Raw genomic sequence first — 20,362 nt, 5'->3', positions numbered from 1 at the left:
GGTGAATTCCATCAAGCACTTAAGGAAGAAATAATACCAAATCTGCACAGACTCTTCCAGAAAGACTGAAAAAGAAGAAATATTTTTTTAAAAAAATTATTTATTTATTTACTTATTTATTTTTGGCTGTGTTGGGTCTTCATTGCTGCATGCGGGCTTTCTCTAGTTGTGGCGAGCGGGGGCTACTCTTCCTTGCGGTGTGCGGGCTTCTCATTGCGGTGGCCTCTCTTGTTGTGGAGCACAGGCTCTGGGCGCATAGACTTCAGTAGTTGTGGCTCGCATGTTCTAGAGCACAGACTCAGTAGTTGTGGTGCACGGGCTTGGTTGCTCCGCAGCATGTGGGATCTTCCTGGACCAGGGATCAAACCCGTGTCCCCTGCATTGGCAGGTGGATTCTTAACCACTGCACCACCAGGGAAGCCCCAGAAGGAATATTTTCAACTCTTTCTATGAGTCCAGTATTACCCTGATGCCAAAACCACACAAAGACACCCCAAGGGGGAAAAAAACTGTAGAGCATCTCCCCCATGAACATAGATGCAAAAAGTCTAAACAAAATTTTAGCAAATCAAATCCAGCAACATATGAAAATCATGACTAAATTTTTTTTCCCAGGAATACAGGGTGGGTTTAACATTCATGAATCACTATAATTCACAATATTACCAGACTAAAGAAGAAAAATTATAGGATCAGCTCAATAGATGCAGAAAAAAGCATTTAACAGATTTCAACACCACTTCCAGATAAAATCCATCAGCAAACTGAAAATAGAAGAGAACTTCCTCAACCTGATAAAGAGCATCTTCAAAAAGCCTACAGCTGGAGTCATACATACAGACTGAATGCTTTTCCCTGGAATCAGGAACAAGATTAGGATACCTGCTCTTATCGCTTCTAATCAACATTGTGTTGGGAATCATTGCCAGTACAACCAGGAAGAGAAAGAAAAAAAAAAGAACTAGACTGGAAAGGAAGAAGTAAAACTGCCTTTAGTTACAGGTAACATGATCTTCTATGTAGAAAACCTGAACTATACAAAAAAGCTACTATAATTAGTGGGTGAGTTTATCAAGATTGTAGGTACCACAAAAATCAACTGTATTTTTATATATTAGGAACAATCAGAGATTGACAGAAAAAGACCATTTACCATATGATAAAAAACATGAAATACTTAGACAAAAATCTGACAAAAGAAACGAAAGACCCGTACATTGAAAACTATAAAACATTGCTGAGAGAAATTAAAGATCTAAATAAATGGAGAGTTGTACCTTGTTCATGGGTTGGAGGACCCAGTATTGCTAAGATTTAATTCTTCCCAAACTGGTCTATATATTCAATGCAATCTCAGTCAAACTACTAGCAGGTTTTTCTTGGTAGAAATTGACAAATTGATTCTAAAATTCAGATGGAAATGCGGAGGACAGAGAATAGCCAAACAAAACAAAACAAAACAAAACCCACAATTCTGGAAAAGAAAAACAAAATCAGAGGGTGAGCATTAAGTGATATTAGAATTATTGCAAAGCTACAGTGATCAGAACAGTGTGGTATTAGCACAAAGATAGACAAATAGATCAGTGTGACAGAAGAGAGAGTCCAGAAATAAACTCACATGTATAAAAAACTAAATTTTTACACAGGAGCAACACAGGGAAGCAAGGATAGCCTTGTCCAGAAAGAGATGGAACAACTGGGAAAGGAAAGGAAACTTCAGGCCATGCCTCACACCATATGCAAAAATAATCTCAAAATGCATTGTGTAAAACCTAAAGGTATAATACTTCTAGAGGAAAATGCAGGAGAAAATATTTGTGACCTTGGGTTGGGCAAAGCTTTCTTACCGATACCTATCATCCCGAAGGCACCATCCATAAAAGAGTAAATGGATAAACTGGACCTCATCAAAATGAAAACCTTCTACTCTTCCAAAGGCACTGTTAAGAGACTGAACAAAACAAGCCACAGAGAGGAAGAAGAATATTTGCAAAGAGTATCTCTAGTACCGAACTGGTATCTCGAATAGATAAACCACTCTTAGAACTCAGTTAAAAAAATCCACCCAAATAACCCAATAAATAATTGGCAAAAGATTTGAGCAGACAGTTTACCAAAGAAGATAGGTAGGTAGCAGGTAAGCACACGGAAATGTTCTCAACTTCATTAGTGAATAGAAATGCAAATTCGAACCAGGATGAGATACCACCATGCACCTATTAGAACAGCCAAAATGGAAAAGGCCAAAGGCATGGCTGGGACGGGGTCGGGGAGGTCTCATCCACCGCTGCGGGGATGTGATGCACAACCCCTTTGGAAACAGCCTGGCCGTTTTGGAGAAAGTGGAACACGCACATGCTGTGTGGTCCAGACACTCCGCTCCCAGGTCAGTGCAAAGACGCCTGTGCACACGCTCATGGCAGTGTGATCTGTGATGGTCCCAAACTGGAAACAGCCCAAAGGCCATCAGCAGCTGAAGAAATGAACAGAATTTCCACCCAAAAGAAAAGAAAGAATTTCCACCCAAAAGAAAGCCACTCAGTAATAAAAAGGAATGAGCCATCCATGCAAGCAACATTGTGGGTGCATCTCAAAATAATTATGCTGATTCTGTGAAGAGCTGGCGGCAATAACGGCAAACAGAGGAAGTAGCCAGAGACCAGAAGCCGGAAAATCAGAATAAAAACCAGGTGATGGGGACTTCCCTGGCTGTCCAGTGGTTAGGACTCCGCGCTTCAACTGCAGGGGGCCCGGGTTTGATTCCTGGTCGGGCAACTAAAATCCAGCAAGCCGTGCAGCGTGGCCAAAAAATAGGGGGAAAAAAAAAACAAAAAACAGTCGATGATCCCCTGAGAAACTGACCACCCATGTTCAGAAAGCAGATCCCCACAAAGTAAGTTTTCTCTTGCCCACCAACGTGCGTGAGGAATACGGGCTGACCCAATGAATGGAAATAAGAGGGAAAATAATTCAAAGTTTAGACAAAAGTACAGAAGAGACCTCAGAATCTATAACAGTCAAAAGATATGGATATATCCAGAAAATAGGCCAGGGTTTCAAAGGCTTTTGCTCCACTGATTTGGAAGTGGTGCTTTCCTAAGGGTGATTGTCTGTTTCTATAACCTCTCCAAAATAAAAGTCACCTTTTTTTGGAAAAAAAAAAATTATGCTGAGTGAAAGAAGCCAAAACCAAAAAACAGTACCTGTGTATGGATCTATTTACATAAAATTCTAGACGATGCAAGCTAACCTTTGGGGCCAGGAAGCAGTTCGTGGGGAAGGGGTATGAGATTTCCTGGGCGACTGGTGTACATACATTGACCGTCCTGATGGTGGCGATGGCTTCAGGTGTGTATTTATGTCAAAACTGATCAAATCAACACTTTATTGTATATCAATTTCACCTCCGTAAAACTTCGAAAAAATATTTCAGATTGGTTCTGTTAGACAAAACTTTGTCCTGAGTTTTCCAGACCAGTGAATCCTAAGTGTTTTCCTTCTTGCAACAGAAAATCATAGCCATAATTTATAATGTCTGCATGACGTTCTAGAATTATTTTAGCGGTTAGAGATCTAAAATTAATCATAAAAATATATTCAAGCCAAAACTATAGCGATGGTGAAAAAGATCAGTGCTTGCAGGGGTTTTGGTGGGGAGGGTTTAGGAGGTGAAGGGAGATTTGATACATAATGGGGGTGCATGACACTATGTATTTGTCAAAGCCCATAGAACGTTGCAGCACAAATAGTGAACCTTAATGCATGCAAAATACAAGAGCTAATTAGGAGGTTGGGGGATCCCAGGATGGCGTGCAGAAATGTGACAAAGCCGTCTAACTGTATTGCAAATGGATGAATCAGCTTCACTGGTGGGGGGTGCAGGAAAAGCGGGGGGGGGGGCGGTGCTCTGTTCTTGGGGCACCACTCCAGGAAGGCAGGAGAAGCAGATTTCTCCCCTGGGGCTATGACACCACCCAGGAACCGGATTTTCTGTTACTCATACTGGTTTCCGCAAAGAGCAACAGTCAACCTTCTTGAAAAATGGCCACACAATTGCCAACTGGTGGACAGCGTGGGCTGGGGGCGGAGAGGACCACTGTGAGTGGCCTCTGGCTGGGCGAGCTCGGGGGGCTCTTTCACCTTCTCCGATCATTGGCTTCCTTGTCTCTAGAATGAAGCAGTGTGAGCGCCTGCCTCCCAAGGTTGTGGAGGACTTTAATGGTAAGGGAATCAGAGATTCCTGGTCCATCCATCTACCCACCCACCTACCCACCCAGAAGCAAAGTCACTGAGTGTCTACTGTGACGCTCGCCCACAGAAGAGCCCACACCAGCTGCTGCCCTCAAGGTGCTCACCGCCTGCAGGCCAGCAGTGGTCACGCAGTGCAGCCAGGGTGGTGAGGCCAATGGTCAGTGTAAGGGCCAGGTCTCGAGGCGGGGATGACTGCTGGGAGGTGACTGGTCTCCTGAGGTGCAGTGGCCCTTTACCCCCAGGGAGGCCGGGCCCGTGCCGTGGGTGGAGGAGCAGAGCCCGCTGACCTGGCCCTGCCCCACTTGCATGGGAACAAACACCTTTGTGTGTTAACCCGCCTACTCTTCAAGCATGGCGGGGGCAGATAGGTAGTGTCCTATTGTAAACCCTTGCAGGCCAGGGGAGGTGGTGTGGGGCCTGGGCCTGCACACCCCCAGGTCTTTCAGGTCCTCTGAGGGTGCTGGCCAGGTCTGAGTTACCCTTTCCAATGTCTCGGGGAGCACATGGGGAGGGGGTGGGCACGGCTGGTATTTTGTTTGCCTGCCTCCGAGTCCTCAGACGCTTACCCACCGGGGACTCTGTCCGGTGGCTGGCTGGGGCTGTGGGCTCCCTTGGGTGTCCAGAGGGCTAGGAAGCCACGGCTTCCCTGGGCACACCCTCCATCTGCCCACCGTGGCCGGACCACCGGAGCCGAGGGCCCGGGGTTGGGCCCAGGGTCTGAGAAGGGTCTACACATATAGATCCTTGTTCTTTTATAGACCCCCCTCCGCCCCTCCTCCCTCCCACTCCCTGATGAGTCGCCCTCCCCCCCCACCCCTGCCCCCGTTCCCCACCCTTCCACTTCCTGATGAGGCAGGGTTTGTGGACAGACCGCAGTGGACAGTTGTTTTAGGCTGCGTTTCGTGATGTCTCTGTGGCCTCCTCCCTGTGGTCAAGACTGTGATTCCAGAGACTGTAGTCCTGGGAACAGTGTGCTGTTGGGATAAACACTGCTGGGTGTGGGGCCTGGCGGGGGGAGGCCCGGGGTTGCCCAGGCCGGCGTGCGTGTGTGTGTCGGGGCGGGTCTGTGCCCCGGGCGGGTCCACCTGACTGGTGGGCAGGCAGTCAGCCCCCTCAGCAGCCCCCGGCTGTGGCTGGCCAGAGTAGTGTCCTGGTGGCCTTTGGGCGTCACAGCCTTGTCACAGAGGGACCCTGGGCAGTTTCCTCAACTCTGCCTCAGCGAGGGGTGGGGGTCCCAGTAGGGCGGGCACGGGGCTCCAGCATACTGAGTGGAGCGTCACAGGCCGAGGGGCCTCTTCCTGCATCCACAAGAGTTAAAGTGACGGACGGATGGACGTGTCTAAGCACCGAGGTGTCCTATTCAGGTACTTTCCAGGGACTTACCTGCTAGGGACCTGCCATGACTGAGTTTGCCCAGCGGCCGGGAGACTGACCAGAGGTCCCATGGGGGCACCAAGCCCTCTCCACCTCCTCCCGCCAGCTCCGTCCCTCCTGCCCTCTCCGCGCCCACCCCGGTCCGCACGCCTGATGGCACTGCTCATGGGTCCCACCCGAGAACCTGCGTCTGTGCCAAGAGGGGTGTGGGCCTTGGGACACCTGCTTCCCCACCCAGAGGGTCCATGGGGCCGGCCTTCTCAGACCCAGGGAGGACCCGACCCCACCTTCTCAGACCCAGGACCCCACCTTCTCAGACCCAGGGGGGACCCAACCCCACCTTCTCAGACCAAGGGGGACCCTACCTTCTCAGACCCCAGGGAGGACCCCACCTTCTCAGACTCGGGGCTGTGCTGCGTGTCCTGTCTCTGGCCGGCCAGGCATCTCTGATTCCCACCAGGGCAGCGGGAGCCTGGCATGGAAAATCACTGCCCCTGGGGGCCGCGGAGGGGGCCCTGTCCTTGGGTTTCGCCAGGGCTCGGTGCCAGCCCATGCAAGCCCCACGGGGAAGTGGCACAACGGGCCTGCCGGTCCAGCTGCTCTGGTTTCCTCATCCCTGATCCTCCCGGTTCGAGCCAAACGCTGTCCCCCACGTGCCTGGGTCCCTGGGCCCCTGGGCCTGGGGCTGGCAGCACAGCAGGACAGGACGAGGGGCTTTACCTCAGGCCCCCAGGAGGGTTAGGCCTGGGGACCATGGCTCCCAGTCACCCTCTCTGACCCTGGGGGTACCCGTCCTTTGATGTCTTGGCTCTGCGGGGAACCCGGGGATCGTCAGGTGCTGTGAGCAGAGCTCATGGCCCTGGGTGCTGTTGCTGTGGTCTGGAGGGCCTGTCTGCAGAGGAAGGGCCCCCGGGAGGTGCCAGGCCAAGGCCCCGGCTTCTGGTCACTGCCTCCGCGGGGGCGCCGTACTCAGGGAAGCAGGGCTCAGGGTCCCACGGCCCCCACCACTGGGTAGCCCCCTTGTCCAGAGTAACAGCTGAGATGAACCTCTCCCACTCGCCCCTGAAACTCGGGGACCCCGAGGTTGGAGACCGAGGCCCCCCCGACCATCTGAGCTGTTGTCCACAATTGTGCTGGCCAAAGTCAAAAGCCGAATTCAAGATGCACGTTTGTTTTCAGAATGGAGGAATGCAGGGAGGGGAGGCCCCGACCTCGATTTACCCACCAGCGACATGGGTGCCCACCCAGAGGTTGCTAAGGTTTGGGGCCAGCGCAGCTCAAATGCCACGTCCTCAAGGCATTTCCAGACATGCTCGGGCTCACTTGGACGGTGTGAGATGCCCTGGAGGCCATAGCTCCTCTCTGGGGCAGGACCCTCTTCCCACCAGAGGCCCGGCCCAGGAGCACCTGCGTGGCCGCCCTGCCCTCCTCCCTGGTTCTCCCCACCATCCTGGGGAGGCTGCAGGGCCGGGCCTGCAGCCGTGCCATGTCCTGCCAGGCTGTGTCCATGTCCGGCCCCGGCCCCATTCCCCTTGGGGATGGCCACTCTCAGCCTCGAGCCAGATGCCCTGTGTCCCAGAGGATGTGATTCTGTTAAAGCATCCCCTGGCTGGGCTCCCCAAGTTCCAATTACATGTAATTACAGAGGCTGGCTTGGCCTGGGAAAGGAGGGGATTAGAGGGTGGGCCGGAGCCAGGGGCCCCTGACCAAGCTCAACAAGCTACAGGAAGGAATCGGTGCCGAAATGGGGCGCCCCCTGGACCCCACAGGAGCCCATGCCCTCCCTGCCTCGGCAGCGGGGTTCAGGGAGGGCAGGGGCCCCCTTACCCTGACCCGGAGCTCAGGCTCCTGGTTGGGGAGGCTGAGGTCCAGGAGGTCTCCGACAGGCCCCCAGAGTGGGAGCCCACACCGGGCAGTGGTCCGTTGGGGCCCCTTGGGAGGCACCCCATTTGACATTCGCCGTGCCAGAGATGCTGGATGGGTGGGGTGGGGGCCTTGGGGAGCCTGCTGGCTGCCAGGACATGCTTCCGGACGTCCCTGGTGGCGCAGTGGTTGAGAGTCCGCCTGCCAACGCAGGGGACACGGGTTCGAGCCCTGGTCCGGGAATATCCCACATGCCGCGGAGCAACTAAGCCCACGCGCCACAACTACTGAGCCTGCGCTCTAGAGCTCATGGGCCACAACTACTGAAGCCTGTGTGCCTAGAGCCTGTGCTCCGCAACAAGAGAGGCCACCGCAATGAGAAACCTGCGCACCGCAACCAAGAGTAGTCCCTGCTCGCTGCAACTAGAGAAAGCCCGCATGTAGCAACGAAGACCCAACGCAGCCAAAAAAAAAAAAAAAAAAAAAATTAGATTCCACGTAAAAAGAACAGGGGACCAGGTCCTCCCTGCCCCGGGCCTGGTCCCGCTAGTGGCTGGGAGGGACGGAGGTCCGCCTTGGGTGTGTGTTGGAATCGGGTAATTGGGGCTGCCGCATCCTGGGCAGAGCCAGCTCTACCCCGGGAGCAATAAAAAATAAACCTCAGATAACCTGAATCAATATTTCCCCACCAGGGCCCTCGGAGCCCCCGCAGCTGCTTTCCTGACAACCTGGCAGGTGCCCCACCCACCCCTCGCCCCTCCCCAGCCCTCCCCACCCTCTGACGGCTCCACGGGGCCATATAAGGCCCAGACCCCTGACCCGGTCGCTCTCCCACACCACACTTCTGGCCACCATGGGGCTGCCACTAGCCCGCCTGGTGGCCCTCTGCCTGACTCTGACCTGGGCCGGGGGCTCAGAGCTCCGGAGAGGTGAGAGGGTGCGGGCAGGAAGGCTGGGCGGCCCAGGGCACATGGTCCTGCCTGGGGTTGAGGTGTCTCCCTCGGCCCGGGCTTCTGGGTGGACGGCCTGGGCCGGGCCTCCTGCAGCCCCACCGCTGCTGACTTTGGGTGGAGGGATGGAAGGAAGGAAGGAGGGGAAGGAGGAAGGAAGGAAGGGAGGAAGGGAGGAAGGAAGGAAGGAAGGAAGGAAGGAAGGGGGACTTGGGTTCCCACCATGCTTCTGAAGGTGATCGCCTGGCCAGAGTGTGTATCCAGGGGACGGTCCCAGGTGGACGCACCGGTCTGGGTGGCTGTCCGTGGGCCTGGGGGAGGCAGGGGCCTGCCAGGAGGGGCCAGGCCAGGGGAGGCCCCCAGTCCCGGTATCAGGGATCCTGATACCGGGACTGGGGGTCAAGACCAAGCTGGGCCCTTCAGCAGAGCCAGCTGTTTGGGTGTCTGCTCAAGGGGTGGCTTCAGCCAGAGAAGACCATGCAGACGTAGGATGGGGACATCTCTGTCCCAGCAGGGCATTTGGGGACAGGGCGGTGGCGGGGCTGGGGGGAGGGGGAGCTGGCCCCATATGGATGAACATGATGCAGGCTCCCTCTGAGGGGTCTGGCACAGCTCTTCTGCTGGACGAGGGGCGGCTGGAGCGGGGGTGGGGTGCTGGCTGGGGCGTCGATGGACGGAGTGTGGTGGAGACTGGGGTGGGGAGCCGGGCCAGGCTGACAAGGCGCCAGGGAACCCGACAGCCCCTCTGGCCCTGCTCCCCGCTCAGCACACGGCCGCATCGCCCGCAGGGTCAGGGTGGGAGGGTGCGGCAGCTGGAGACGCCCTTTCAGGGGGCTGAGACCGCGTGGGTGGGGTGGCCAATGCCCAGCAGAGGCCCCCCGCAGGACGACCCTCCCTGGGGCCTGGGCCGAGACCCCGACGGGCTCTGAGCTGCCGCGGGGCGCCTCTGGGGGGTCCTCAGAGGGCCACTGCCAGGCCGCAGCCTCGGGCGGAGAGGCTTCCTGGCGATGTGGGCTGCTCACGCGCCCGCCCGCTGCGCCCCAGAAGGCAGGACCCGGAACCACGGCCACAGCGTCTGCAGCACGTGGGGCGACTCCCACTACAAGACCTTCGACGGAGACATCTTCCGCTTCCCCGGGCTGTGCGACTACAACTTCGCCTCTGACTGCCGGGACGCCTACCAGGAGTTCGCTGTGCACCTGAAACGGGGCCCCGGCCGCAGTGGGGGCCACCCCCAGGTCAAGTACATCCTGCTGACCATCAAGGATGACACCATCTACCTCACCAGCCAGCTCACTGTGGTGAACGGTGCCATGTGAGTGGGCAGGCAGTGTCCCTTCCCACGTCCTGTGAGCAAGTGCGACCCGGCTGGTGACCCCCCCCTTGCCCTCCTTTCCCCCACTCCACCCCCCCCCCCCGCCGGCTTAGAAGGAGAGTGTTGGGGAGGGGGCTTTATTAAACTAGTGAGTCTCCTCCAGCCCCTCTGCTGGCAGCCCAGGCTAGGGTTACAGGAGCCCACGGGAGGCCTGTTCCTCCTCCCCCCACGTTGTCCCGCATTGTCTCAGGAACAATGGGGCTCTGAGCTCATTCCTGCCCCGGGCGGGGGTGGGGTGGGGTGCAGGGGGGTCCCCACCTGCAGGGTTTGCCCTTCCCCTGCTGCCGGGGATTTTGATTCCCTGAAGCCCAGGCTCAGAGTAGGGGGTGTGCACAGGGCCCACAGAGGCAGTGTGGGGTGGGCACAGCGCCTGCCCTGGGCGATGGGGCGGGTGGGGCTTCTCCAGCCCGGTCCTCCCGCCTCCCAGGGCTTTTACGGGCTCCCTGGGGGCGCTGCCCAGAACGGAGCCCAGGGAGGGGGTGTGGAGAGGGCGTTGGGCAGGTGGGTGTGGCTCGGCCCAGAGGACCTAGCCAGGCACGTGGACAGGGGTCGGCCGGGGCTCGAGCGCCCCCAGAGGGAGGCCACGCTGCTTCTGGCTCCCGGACGGGAGCTGGCCACCCCACCCACGCCCACAGCCTCAGCCCCTCTGCCACGTGGGTGCTGTGTGGGCCAGCGTGACCCCGGTGCCCATCCCCCAGGGTCAGCAGCCCGCACTACAGCTCGGGGCTGCTCATCGAGAAGAGTGACGCCTACACCAAGGTCTATTCCCGTGCTGGCCTCACGCTCATGTGGAACCGGGAGGACTCGGTCATGGTGTGTCACGGGCCTCGGGGACCCCAGGGGGGCCAAGAGGGGGTCTGGGTGGGCTGGGGCGCTGTGTGGCCTTTGGGCGGGCGGAGAGGCTGGTGGCAGAGCGGGGGTCAGGCGGTGCACCCTGTGAGTGGACCCCCTGGCCCGGGCTGGTGGGCTGGCCCTGCCCCGTCCCCAAAGCCCTCCTGGTCCTCAGCGCGGCCAGGGCTCCCCCCGCCCCCTCCCCCCAGCTAACCCCAGCTCTCCCACCATGGCTGACACCCGTGCAGGCCGGGTTCTGAGGCTGACCTGGCTGCCCCGGGGCCTCGCGGTCCTGCCGCCCCCCAGCCTGCTCACTTGTCCCCCTTCCCCGGACAGCTGGAGCTGGACAGTGCGTTCCGGAACCACACGTGTGGCCTCTGCGGTGACTACAACGGTCTGCAGACCTACTCTGAGTTCCTCTCCGATGGTGAGGGCCTCGTCGGGCCTTGGTGGGTGGGCCGTGGGCAGGCTCCCCGCCCGGCCCCGCTGAACGGCTGTGGCCCCCAGGCGTGCGCTTCAGTCCCATCGAGTTTGGGAACATGCAGAAGATCGACAAGCCCGAGGAGGTGTGCGATGGCCCCCAGGAGGAGCCGACCCCCCCGTCCTGCTCTGAGCACGTGAGTCGCTGGCCATGGGGTGGGAGGGGGCTGTGGGAGCAGAGCCCGCACCTCCCCCCAGAGCTGTGCCCGCTGGCCTCCGCCGGGGACCCCGCCCCCGCCCTGGGGGGTGGAGGGGAGGAGGCCGTGAGCAGCCCCGCCTGTTGCCCGCCAGCGCGCCGAGTGCGAGAGGCTGCTGACGGACGCGGCCTTCGAGGACTGCCGGGACCTGGTGCCGCTGGAGCTGCACGTGCAGGCCTGCATGCAGGACCGCTGCCAGTGCCCGCATGGCACCTCCTGCGTCTGCAGCACCATCGCCGAGTTCTCCCGCCAGTGTTCCCACGCCGGGGGCAGGCCGCGGAACTGGAGGACCGCCTCGCTCTGCCGTAAGTGCCGCGCGGCCGGGAGCCGGGGGCACGCGGGGGCTGACCCACGGGGAGCGCAGTGCCCTTTGCGCCCTGGGCTGGGAGCCAGGCCGCGCCCACCGCAGCCGGGGCGCGAGGCCGGCACGGACCCTTCGTGGCGCCCGCCGCGCTCTGCTCCTCGGCTCAGGGGCCTGCCTCTGCCTGTCCAGCTAAGAGCTGCCCCGCGACCATGGTTTACCTGGAGAGCGGCTCGCCCTGCATGGACACCTGCTCACACCTGGAGGTCAGCAGCCTGTGTGAGGAGCATCGCATGGACGGCTGTTTCTGCCCAGAAGGTGAGAGCTGAGGGCGCAGGCAGGCGGCCAGGGTGGGGGCCGCTGCCCTGCGGCGCCGCCCGCCGCCCGCGCCTGGGGGGACGGCCGCCTCGCTGCCTGCGCCTCGGCTTGCAGCCGTGCTGCGGGATGGCGACAGCTCGGGCCCTGCAGGGAAATCAGGGGACAAGGTCCAGGTAGGAGGAACACAAGTGCTGAAGACGCCCCAGCATACACGCCGTAGTGTCACCTTCCTGCTCATCGCCCCGCGGACAGACCTCCTCCTGCCTGGTCCGTGGCTCCGAGCCTGGAAGCAGGTCCCTCAGATACAGTGCGGGGACCACCGTTGTCCCCCAAAGGACCATAGGTGTCTGTGGGTGGGAGGCCTGGCTGGCAGCGCCCCTCCAGGGAGGCCGGCCCCTGGCTGTGGCCCTGGGAATGGCAGCCCCGCCGGGGGGACTCTGGCACTGTTTGGGGCCGGCTGAATGGAACATGTCCCGCGCTGTCCCAGGCACGGTGTACGATGACATCAAGGGCGGCGGCTGCATCCCCGTGAACCAGTGTCACTGCAAGCTGCACGGACACCTGTACGCGCCTGGCCAACAGATCACCAACAACTGCGAGCAGTGGTGGGTCCCGGGGCTGGGGGTCCCGACGGGCTGGGGTCCAGGGGGGCTGGGGGTCCCAGTGGGCTGGGGTGGCGGTCGAGCCTGACCCTGGCCCTGTTGCCCGACAGTGTCTGCAACGCCAGTCGCTGGGTGTGCCAGGACCTGCAGTGCCCCAGGACCTGTGCCCTGGAGGGCGGCGCCCACATCACCACCTTCGACGGGAGGAAGTACACGTTCCACGGGGACTGCTACTACGTGCTGACCAAGGTGGCCGGCACCCGGGTGGGCATGTGGGTGGAGCCGGACCCCCGCCCCACCCGCCGTGTGGCTGCAACGCCCCCTGCCCTCCCCGCAGGGCGCCCACAATGACTCCTATGCCATCCTGGGCGAGCTGACCCCCTGCGGCTCCACCGACAAGCAGACCTGCCTGAAGACGGTGGTGCTGCTGGCTGACAACAAGAAGAACGTGGGTGCCCCTGCCCCCTGCCCTCCCAGCACCCCCGGGGCCCCCAAGGCCCTTCTCAGCCCCCGGGTACACTCGGCCTTGCCCACAGGTGGTGGCCTTCAAGTTGGACGGCACCGTCCTGCTGAATGAGCTGCAGGTGAACCTGCCCCACGTGACGGGTGAGTCCTGCTCCAAGGCGCCCATGCCGGGGAGGGGGCGGGGCGGGGGAGGAGGGGGGAGGGAGATGGGAGAGGGGGTGGGGCGGGGGGAGGGGGGGAGGGAGACGGGGGGAGGGCGACGGGGAAGGAGGGCAGCCCTCCCCCGAGCCCTCCGCGGCCCCTCACCGCCCCTGCCTTGCCTTCCCTTGCAGCGAGCTTCTCCATCTTTCAACCGTCCTCCCACCACCTCGTCGTGACCACCGCCTTCGGTCTCAGGCTGCAGGTCCAGCTGGTGCCGGTCATGCAGCTCTTCGTGACGCTGGACCATGCCGCCCAGGGGCTGGTGCAGGGTGAGTGGCCCCGGCCGGCTCCCCCCACGCAGGCCACCCTTGGGCCTGCGCACTCTGACCCCCGACCCTTCCCAACCCTGTCCTGGCCCCTCAGGCCTCTGCGGGAACTACAACGGCCTCGAAGGTGACGACTTCAAGACGGCAGGTGGGCTGGTGGAGGCCACGGGCGCCGGCTTCGCCAACACCTGGAAGGCGCAGTCGAGCTGCCATGACAAGCTGGACTGGCTGGATGACCCCTGCTCCCTGAACATCGAGAGCGGTGAGGCTCGGCCGCTGCGGAGCCGGCCCTGCGCAGGCGGGGCTCCCGGTGGGGCCCACGTGGCGGGTCGGGGTGGCGCGGAGACAACAGAGCCAGCCGTCCACCCGCTGCCGTCTGCCTTGCGGCTGGTTTATGGTGGCCCACGGTGGCAGCCTGCCCAGTGACATGGCAGAGGGGCTGGGGCTACTAATCGCTGGCTGGTGGCCCTCGTCCGGGGGCTGGCCTGGCGCCTTGACCGGACACCCTAACACCTGCCAGGTCACCTGCCACGTCCACGAAGTGGAGAGAGGAGAGGGGTGGGAGCCCTTGCCTTACAAAGGGGCACCGTCCTGTGCTGATCTGCCCTGAAGGGAGGGGCCTGGGTTCGGTCCACCGAGGGGCCAGTGTCTGCTCCAGCCTGGGCGGCTGGGCAGCCTGACCTGGGGGACTTGCTGGGGGGGCCGTCCCCACTGAGGGGCTGAATCCTCTCCAGCCAACTACGCTGAGCACTGGTGCTCCCTGCTGAAGAAGGCGGAGACCCCGTTCGGCAAGTGCCACTCCGCCGTGGACCCAGCCGAGTACTACAAGGTGGGTGGGCCACCCGGGCACTCCCCTCCCTGCTGCCTGCGAGGCTCCTGTGGGAAACCGCTGCGTGTGTGTGCAGAGCACATGTGTATAGCTGGGTGTGTGAGCGCAGCACGTGTGTATAGCCGGGTGCGTGAGCGCAGCACGTGTGTATAGCCGGGTGCGTGAGCGCAGCACGTGTGTATAGCCGGGTGCGTGAGCGCAGCACGTGTGTATAGCCGGGTGTCTGTGCGCAGCACGTGTGTATAGCCGGGTGTCTGTGCACAGCACGTGTGTATAGCCGGGTGCGTGAGCGCAGCACGTGTGTATAGCCGGGTGCGTGAGCGCAGCACGTGTGTATAGCCGGGTGTGTGTGCGCAGCACGTGTGTATAGCCGGGTGTGTGTGCGCAGCACGTGTGTATAGCCGGGTGTCTGAGTGCAGCACGTGTGTATAGCCGGGTGTGTGTGCACAGCACGTGTGTATAGCTGGGTGTGTGCACAGCACGTGTGTATAGCCGGGTGCGTGTGCACAGCACGTGTGTAGAGCCGGGTGCGTGTGCGCAGCACGTGTGTATAGCCGGGTGCGTGAGCGCAGCACGTGTGTATAGCCGGGTGTCTGAGCGCAGCACGTGTGTATAGCCGGGTGTCTGTGCGCAGCACGTGTGTATAGCCGGGTGTGTGAGCGCAGCACGTGTGTATAGCCGGGTGTGTGTGCGCAGCACGTGTGTATAGCCGGGTGTGTGTGCGCGGCACGTGTGTATAGCCGGGTGTGTGTGCGCGGCACGTGTGTATAGCCGGGTGTGTGTGCGCGGCACGTGTGTATAGCCGGGTGTGTGAGCGCGGCACGTGTGTATAGCCGGGTGTGTGAGCGCGGCACGTGTGTATAGCCGGGTGTGTGAGCGCGGCACGTGTGTATAGCCGGGTGTGTGTGCACGGCACGTGTGTATAGCCGGGTGTGTGTGCGCGGCACGTGTGTATAGCCGGGTGTGTGAGCGCGGCACGTGTGTATAGCCGGGTGTGTGTGCGCGGCACGTGTGTATAGCCGGGTGTGTGAGCGCAGCACGTGTGTATAGCCGGGTGTGTGCACACGCCCAGTGCAAGGGTGGGTGTGAGCACGTGCGTAAGTGCTGCGTGTCTGAGTGCTCACATGGGCGTGATGTCCCCCAGGCAGCTCTCCCCGCTCACTGCCCTGTTTGCCCCCACAGAGGTGCAAATACGACACGTGCAACTGCCAGAGCACGGAGGACTGCATGTGCGCGGCCCTGTCCTCCTACGCCCGCGCCTGCGCCATCAAGGGCGTCATGCTGTGGGGCTGGCGGGAGCGCGTCTGCAGTGAGTGCCAGGTGTCCTGGGCTTGGGCCGGCCTTCCGGTCACTGCTGTCCCAGGTGGCAGCTCACCGTGGCCGTCGAGGGTCGAGGGTGCAGGGGCGCGACATTGCTCCCAGCTTCCTCGGCCAGGAAGCAGCAGGAAACCAGCGCTGGGCCACTCTGCTTGCAGGGAGGGGCCTGGAACTGTGGCCACGATACGTTAGCCCAGAAGGGGAGGTGCGTGGGGCTGGGGCACCTGTGTGGCCAGGGTGGTCCCGGAGTGACTGCCCTCGTTGGCCCCTTGGCTGGGTGGGTGTCCTGGCCAGAGGTGGGGCTCGGGGCTGGCTTTCGGGGAAGGGAGTTGGGGGCCGTCCTCCCGCCCCTCAGGCCGGCCCCTCCGCTCTGCAGACAAGGACGTGGACTCCTGCCCCAGGTCGCAAGTCTTCCTGTACAACCTGACCACCTGCCAGAAGACCTGCCGCTCGCTCTCCGAGCCTGACACCCGCTGTCTCAAGGGCTTCGCGCCCGTGGACGGCTGCGGCTGCCCCGACCACACCTTCCTGGACCAGAAGGGCCGCTGCGTGCCCCTGGCCGAGTGCTCCTGCTACCACAGTGGCCTCTACCTGGAGGCGGGCAAGGTCATCCTGAGGCAGGAGGAGCGATGGTGTGTGGCCTGGGGCCGGGGAGGGAGGGCCAGCTCTGCTGGGGGGCCCACACCCCTGCGCAGTCCCACAGAGCCACTGGGCCTGCCCCCCGACGGGCCCCATTCACCCGCCGCCTCTCCCTCACAGCGTCTGCCGAAACGGGAGGCTGCACTGCCTGCAGGTCAAGCTGCTCGGCCAGCGTAAGTGGCTGCTGCCCCGTGCACGGCCTCCCGCCCCCCAGCCTGCTCCCCCGCCCCCGCCACTGCCTGCACGAGCCCCCCACCCAACGTCACCCGAGCTGAGGTGGCCCCTTCGGCCCCGCAGGCTGTACGGCCCCGAAGATTCACGTCGACTGCAACAACCTGACGGCGCTGGCCATCCGGAACCCCAGGCCCGTCAGCTGCCAGACGCTGGCTGCCGGCTATGTGCGTGCTGGGCGGGCGGCGCTGTGGGCGGGGGTGCAGGCAGGTCGGTCCTGAGGCTCTGCGCCCTAGGTCCTCTGGACGCACGCGCTTCGCTGGCCCTCCCCATTCCTCGGGGGAGGTGGCCGCCTGTGGGTCCCCACCCAGCCCGCTGAGGGCACAGGGACCAGTGTAGGGGCCCCTGGCAGGCTGCTGTCCCCCGTCTCCCAGCCCAGTGGTGAGCCCAAGGGCCGGGCTCCGGAGGCTGGACCAGGGAGAGACGTCAAGCGTCAGAGGGTGGGGGGGCCGGAGCACGAAGGGGTGTCTGCAGCATCAGAAGAGGGGCCAGCCATCCTGGGCCCGGCACCTGATCCCCGAACCCCACTCTCCAACCGCCCGCCAGTACCGGACGGAGTGCGTCAGTGGCTGCGTGTGCCCCGAGGGGCTGGTTGACGATGGCCGGGGCGGCTGCGTGGTGGAGGAGGCGTGCCCGTGTGTGCACAACAACGATCTGTACTCCCCCGGCGACAAGATCAGGGTGGATTGCAACACCTGGTGAGCACCCCGGCCCCCGGCCCCCAGCGCTCCGTGGGGGTCTCCTCCGTGGGGCCGGCTGGGGTCTGCAGGGCCCTGGCCTGGGTGGGGGCTGGGATAGGAGGGCCTGGAGGTGTGGTCTGTGAGCTGCTGGGGGGCTTTCCGCACAGCGCCGGGGTACACGCTGAGCAGGGGTGGGGGACCTGGGCCCCTGCAGCCCCTCCAGGCCCCCATCTCGCTCTCCTCAGCACCTGCCAGAAAGGGCGCTGGGCGTGCACCCAGTCCGTGTGCCACGGCACCTGTGCCATCTATGGGAACAGCCACTACATCACCTTCGATGGGAAGTACTATGACTTCGACGGACACTGCTCCTACGTGGCCGTTCAGGTGAGGCCGAAGGCAGGGCCAGGGCCTGCCTCTGCTTCGTGGTTCCTGCCCTGCTGGCCCTGGGCTGCTCCCAGCCCGGTTAGGAGGCTCCGAGTGGAGGGGGTCTGGGGTGGGAGGGGAGCCCTTCCTTGGCCCTCCCATTCCATGACCCTCCCGTGGGTTTCGGGGGCGGGGGGTGCACAGGGGCATGTGTGTTTGGGGGTTTAAGGCCCCTCTCAACAGATGAGGGGCTGAGGCTTGACCAGGCCCAGCTGGGGTGGGGTGCCCAGGACCCTCATGGCCGGGCCGGTCTGGCTCACGTGCCCGCGGGCCCCCAGGACTACTGTGGCCAGAACTCCTCACTGGGGTCCTTCAGCATCATCACCGAGAAGGTCCCCTGTGGCACCACGGGCGTCACCTGCTCCAAGGCCATCAAGATCTTCATAGGGGTGAGTGCTGCCTGCCCCTGGGCACGCACGGTCCCTTGGGGACCCTCAGACCCGGCCAGTGACGGGGCCTCTCCCCTGGGCACAGCGGACGGAGCTAAAGCTGGAGGACAAACACCGCATGGTGATACAGCGTGACGCGGGCCGCCACGTGGCCTACACCATGCGGGAAGTGGGCCAGTACCTGGTGGTGGAGGCCAGCGTCGGCATCATCGTCATCTGGGACAAGAGGACCACCATCTACATCAAGCTCGCCCCCTCCTACAAGGTGCGCAGCCGCCCTGCCTGTGCGCCCACCTGGGCCTCCCAGGCTCGTGAGCAGCCAGCCCCCACCGCCACGCCACGAGCCCCCGGCAAAGCCCCTGGCCGGCTTGTCTCCGCAGGGCACTGTGTGTGGCCTGTGTGGGAACTTTGACCAGCGATCCAGCAACGACTTCACCACGCGGGACCACATGGTGGCGGAGGGTGGGCTGGACTTCGGGAACAGCTGGAAGGCGGCCCCCACCTGTCCGGACGTGAACACCACCCCCGAGCCGTGCACCCTGAAGCCGCACCGCCGCTCCTGGGCCGAGAAGCAGTGCAGTATCATCAAGGGCCCAGTCTTCGGGGTCTGCCACAGCAAGGTGGGCGGGGCGTGCGCAGGCCCGGGGAGAGGCCGCCTCCCGGCTGCGTGACCTCGTGCCGTCTGTCCTCCGGCTTCAGCTCCATCTTCTGTGTCCTTTGGACACATGACCAGAGGTCCAGCCTTCCCTCTGAGACCCCGGGTGGGACCCCCAGCCTCTGTCCCTTCCAGGGAGGGAGAAAGGACACAACCCCCTAAGGCCCAGATGGCCCTTAGCTCCCGGCGGTGGTGGGGGGGTGGGCAGGGTTGGGCAACCGTCGCGGGACCTCCCCCGCCAGCCCCACTGGAGCCCTGGGGGGACTGGGGCTGGGTCACCGTACCCTGTCCCCGGGGGCAGAGTCGGCCTCGGGGTCCTGAGCTTCTTGGGCCGCGGGGGGTAGGCCTGGCCACCTGAGGGCGGTGTGGGCACCGGGCACACGGAGGCTCCTCCCCCAGGTGGACCCCAAGCCCTTCTACGAGGCCTGCGTCCACGACACGTGCTCCTGCGACACGGGCGGAGACTGTGAGTGCTTGTGCTCTGCCGTGGCCGCCTACGCCCAGGAGTGCACCAAGGAGGGGGCCTGCGTGTTCTGGAGGAGGCCCGACCTGTGCCGTGAGTGCCCGCCGGTCCTGGGCCTGGGGTGCCAGTGTGGCGGGTTGCAGGCTGCTGCACCGGGGGGTGGGGTGCTTGTGGTCCCCGCCCGGCCTCCCCCGCCCGGCCTCGGCCCTCCCCGAGCCTGACCCCCCCTCCCCCCCACCCCCGGCCCTCCCCGAGCCTGACCCCCCCTCCCCCCCGCCCCCGGCCCTCCCCGAGCCTGACTCCCCCCTCCCCCGCCCCCAGCCATCTTCTGTGACTACTACAACCCCCCGGACGAGTGCCAGTGGCATTACGAGCCCTGCGGGAACCGCAGCTTCGAGACGTGCAGGACGGTCAGCGGCATCCACTCCAACATCTCCGTGTCCTACCTGGAGGGTGAGGGGCCCTGTGGGACCCGGGACCCTGCGCTCCAGGGTGGGCCAGGCTCGTCGCGCTGCAGTTCGTTCATCAGACAGTGGGCTGGGAGCCTGAGCCGAGCCCCCGCCCTAGAGGAGAGAGGCGGAAAGGGGCAGCGTGACACGCCACGTAAGGTCGGGAGACCATGTGAGGTCAGGAGCGAAGCTGCTGTGGGGAAAGAGCAGAAGAGGGCGAGGTGGGGGCTCGGGAGGCCTCTGCAGCGTCTGTGAGCTGAGAGCACGCGAGAGATCTGGGGAGGGAGCGGTGGGCGTGCCCCCCAGGAGGCTGGCCGGGGCCTGGCTGTCCCTTTGGCCACATGGCAGTGTCAGGGCCCCAGGAAGGGGGGGTGTCCAGGCCCCTGCCTTCCCAGAGGACATCTGGAGAAGAGGACCTGCCAGGGTGAGGAGGATGGGTAGGGTCTGGTGGATGTGGGGTCCTCTGTGCCGGTCCAAGCCCAGTGCCCTGTGCCCACCAGGCTGCTACCCCCGGTGCCCTAAGGAAAGTCCCATCTACAACGAGGACCTGAAGAAGTGTGTCACACGGGACCAATGTGGTTGCTACATCGGGGACATTCACTACCCACCTGGAACGTCTGTGCCCACGGAGCAGATCTGCCACTCTTGGTATCTAAGCTCGCGTCGCAGGGGCCCGGGGGAGATCAGCGCACACGTACGCACGCACCCGCATCCACGCACACACACTGGCACACGGTGTTCATGTACACACATGTGGACACACGGCCGCACGCACACAGGAACCAGGGGGAGGGGAGAAGTGGGCCCTCC

General features: G+C 62.3%; 1 protein-coding gene across 1 annotated transcript in view; it reads left to right on the top strand.

Annotated features, from left to right (window-relative positions):
- Nucleotides 1-8,344: 8,344 nt before the first annotated feature.
- The window catches only part of MUC2 (mucin 2, oligomeric mucus/gel-forming), a gene marked incomplete at its 5' end in the record, with an annotated part of 32,871 nt that continues 20,853 nt past the window's right edge, over nt 8,345-20,362 (top strand). The window contains 26 exons of the mRNA XM_082476823.1: nt 8,345-8,420; nt 9,486-9,756; nt 10,515-10,629; nt 10,984-11,074; nt 11,155-11,264; nt 11,419-11,629; nt 11,818-11,943; nt 12,431-12,548; nt 12,656-12,794; nt 12,883-12,993; nt 13,082-13,151; nt 13,343-13,480; nt 13,575-13,739; nt 14,212-14,306; nt 15,489-15,615; nt 16,000-16,255; nt 16,383-16,435; nt 16,560-16,660; nt 17,040-17,191; nt 17,419-17,557; nt 17,875-17,985; nt 18,071-18,250; nt 18,366-18,605; nt 19,040-19,196; nt 19,425-19,556; nt 20,053-20,200. Coding sequence (XP_082332949.1) covers nt 8,345-8,420; nt 9,486-9,756; nt 10,515-10,629; nt 10,984-11,074; nt 11,155-11,264; nt 11,419-11,629; nt 11,818-11,943; nt 12,431-12,548; nt 12,656-12,794; nt 12,883-12,993; nt 13,082-13,151; nt 13,343-13,480; nt 13,575-13,739; nt 14,212-14,306; nt 15,489-15,615; nt 16,000-16,255; nt 16,383-16,435; nt 16,560-16,660; nt 17,040-17,191; nt 17,419-17,557; nt 17,875-17,985; nt 18,071-18,250; nt 18,366-18,605; nt 19,040-19,196; nt 19,425-19,556; nt 20,053-20,200 — 3,632 coding nt within the window. The remainder of the gene's footprint in view (nt 8,421-9,485; nt 9,757-10,514; nt 10,630-10,983; nt 11,075-11,154; nt 11,265-11,418; nt 11,630-11,817; nt 11,944-12,430; nt 12,549-12,655; nt 12,795-12,882; nt 12,994-13,081; nt 13,152-13,342; nt 13,481-13,574; nt 13,740-14,211; nt 14,307-15,488; nt 15,616-15,999; nt 16,256-16,382; nt 16,436-16,559; nt 16,661-17,039; nt 17,192-17,418; nt 17,558-17,874; nt 17,986-18,070; nt 18,251-18,365; nt 18,606-19,039; nt 19,197-19,424; nt 19,557-20,052; nt 20,201-20,362) is intronic.

This window comes from Balaenoptera physalus (assembly GCF_965194825.1).
Source record: "Balaenoptera physalus genome assembly, chromosome: 10".
NCBI classification, from domain to species: domain Eukaryota; kingdom Metazoa; phylum Chordata; class Mammalia; order Artiodactyla; family Balaenopteridae; genus Balaenoptera; species Balaenoptera physalus.
This window is presented reverse-complemented; position numbering and strand designations above follow the sequence as displayed.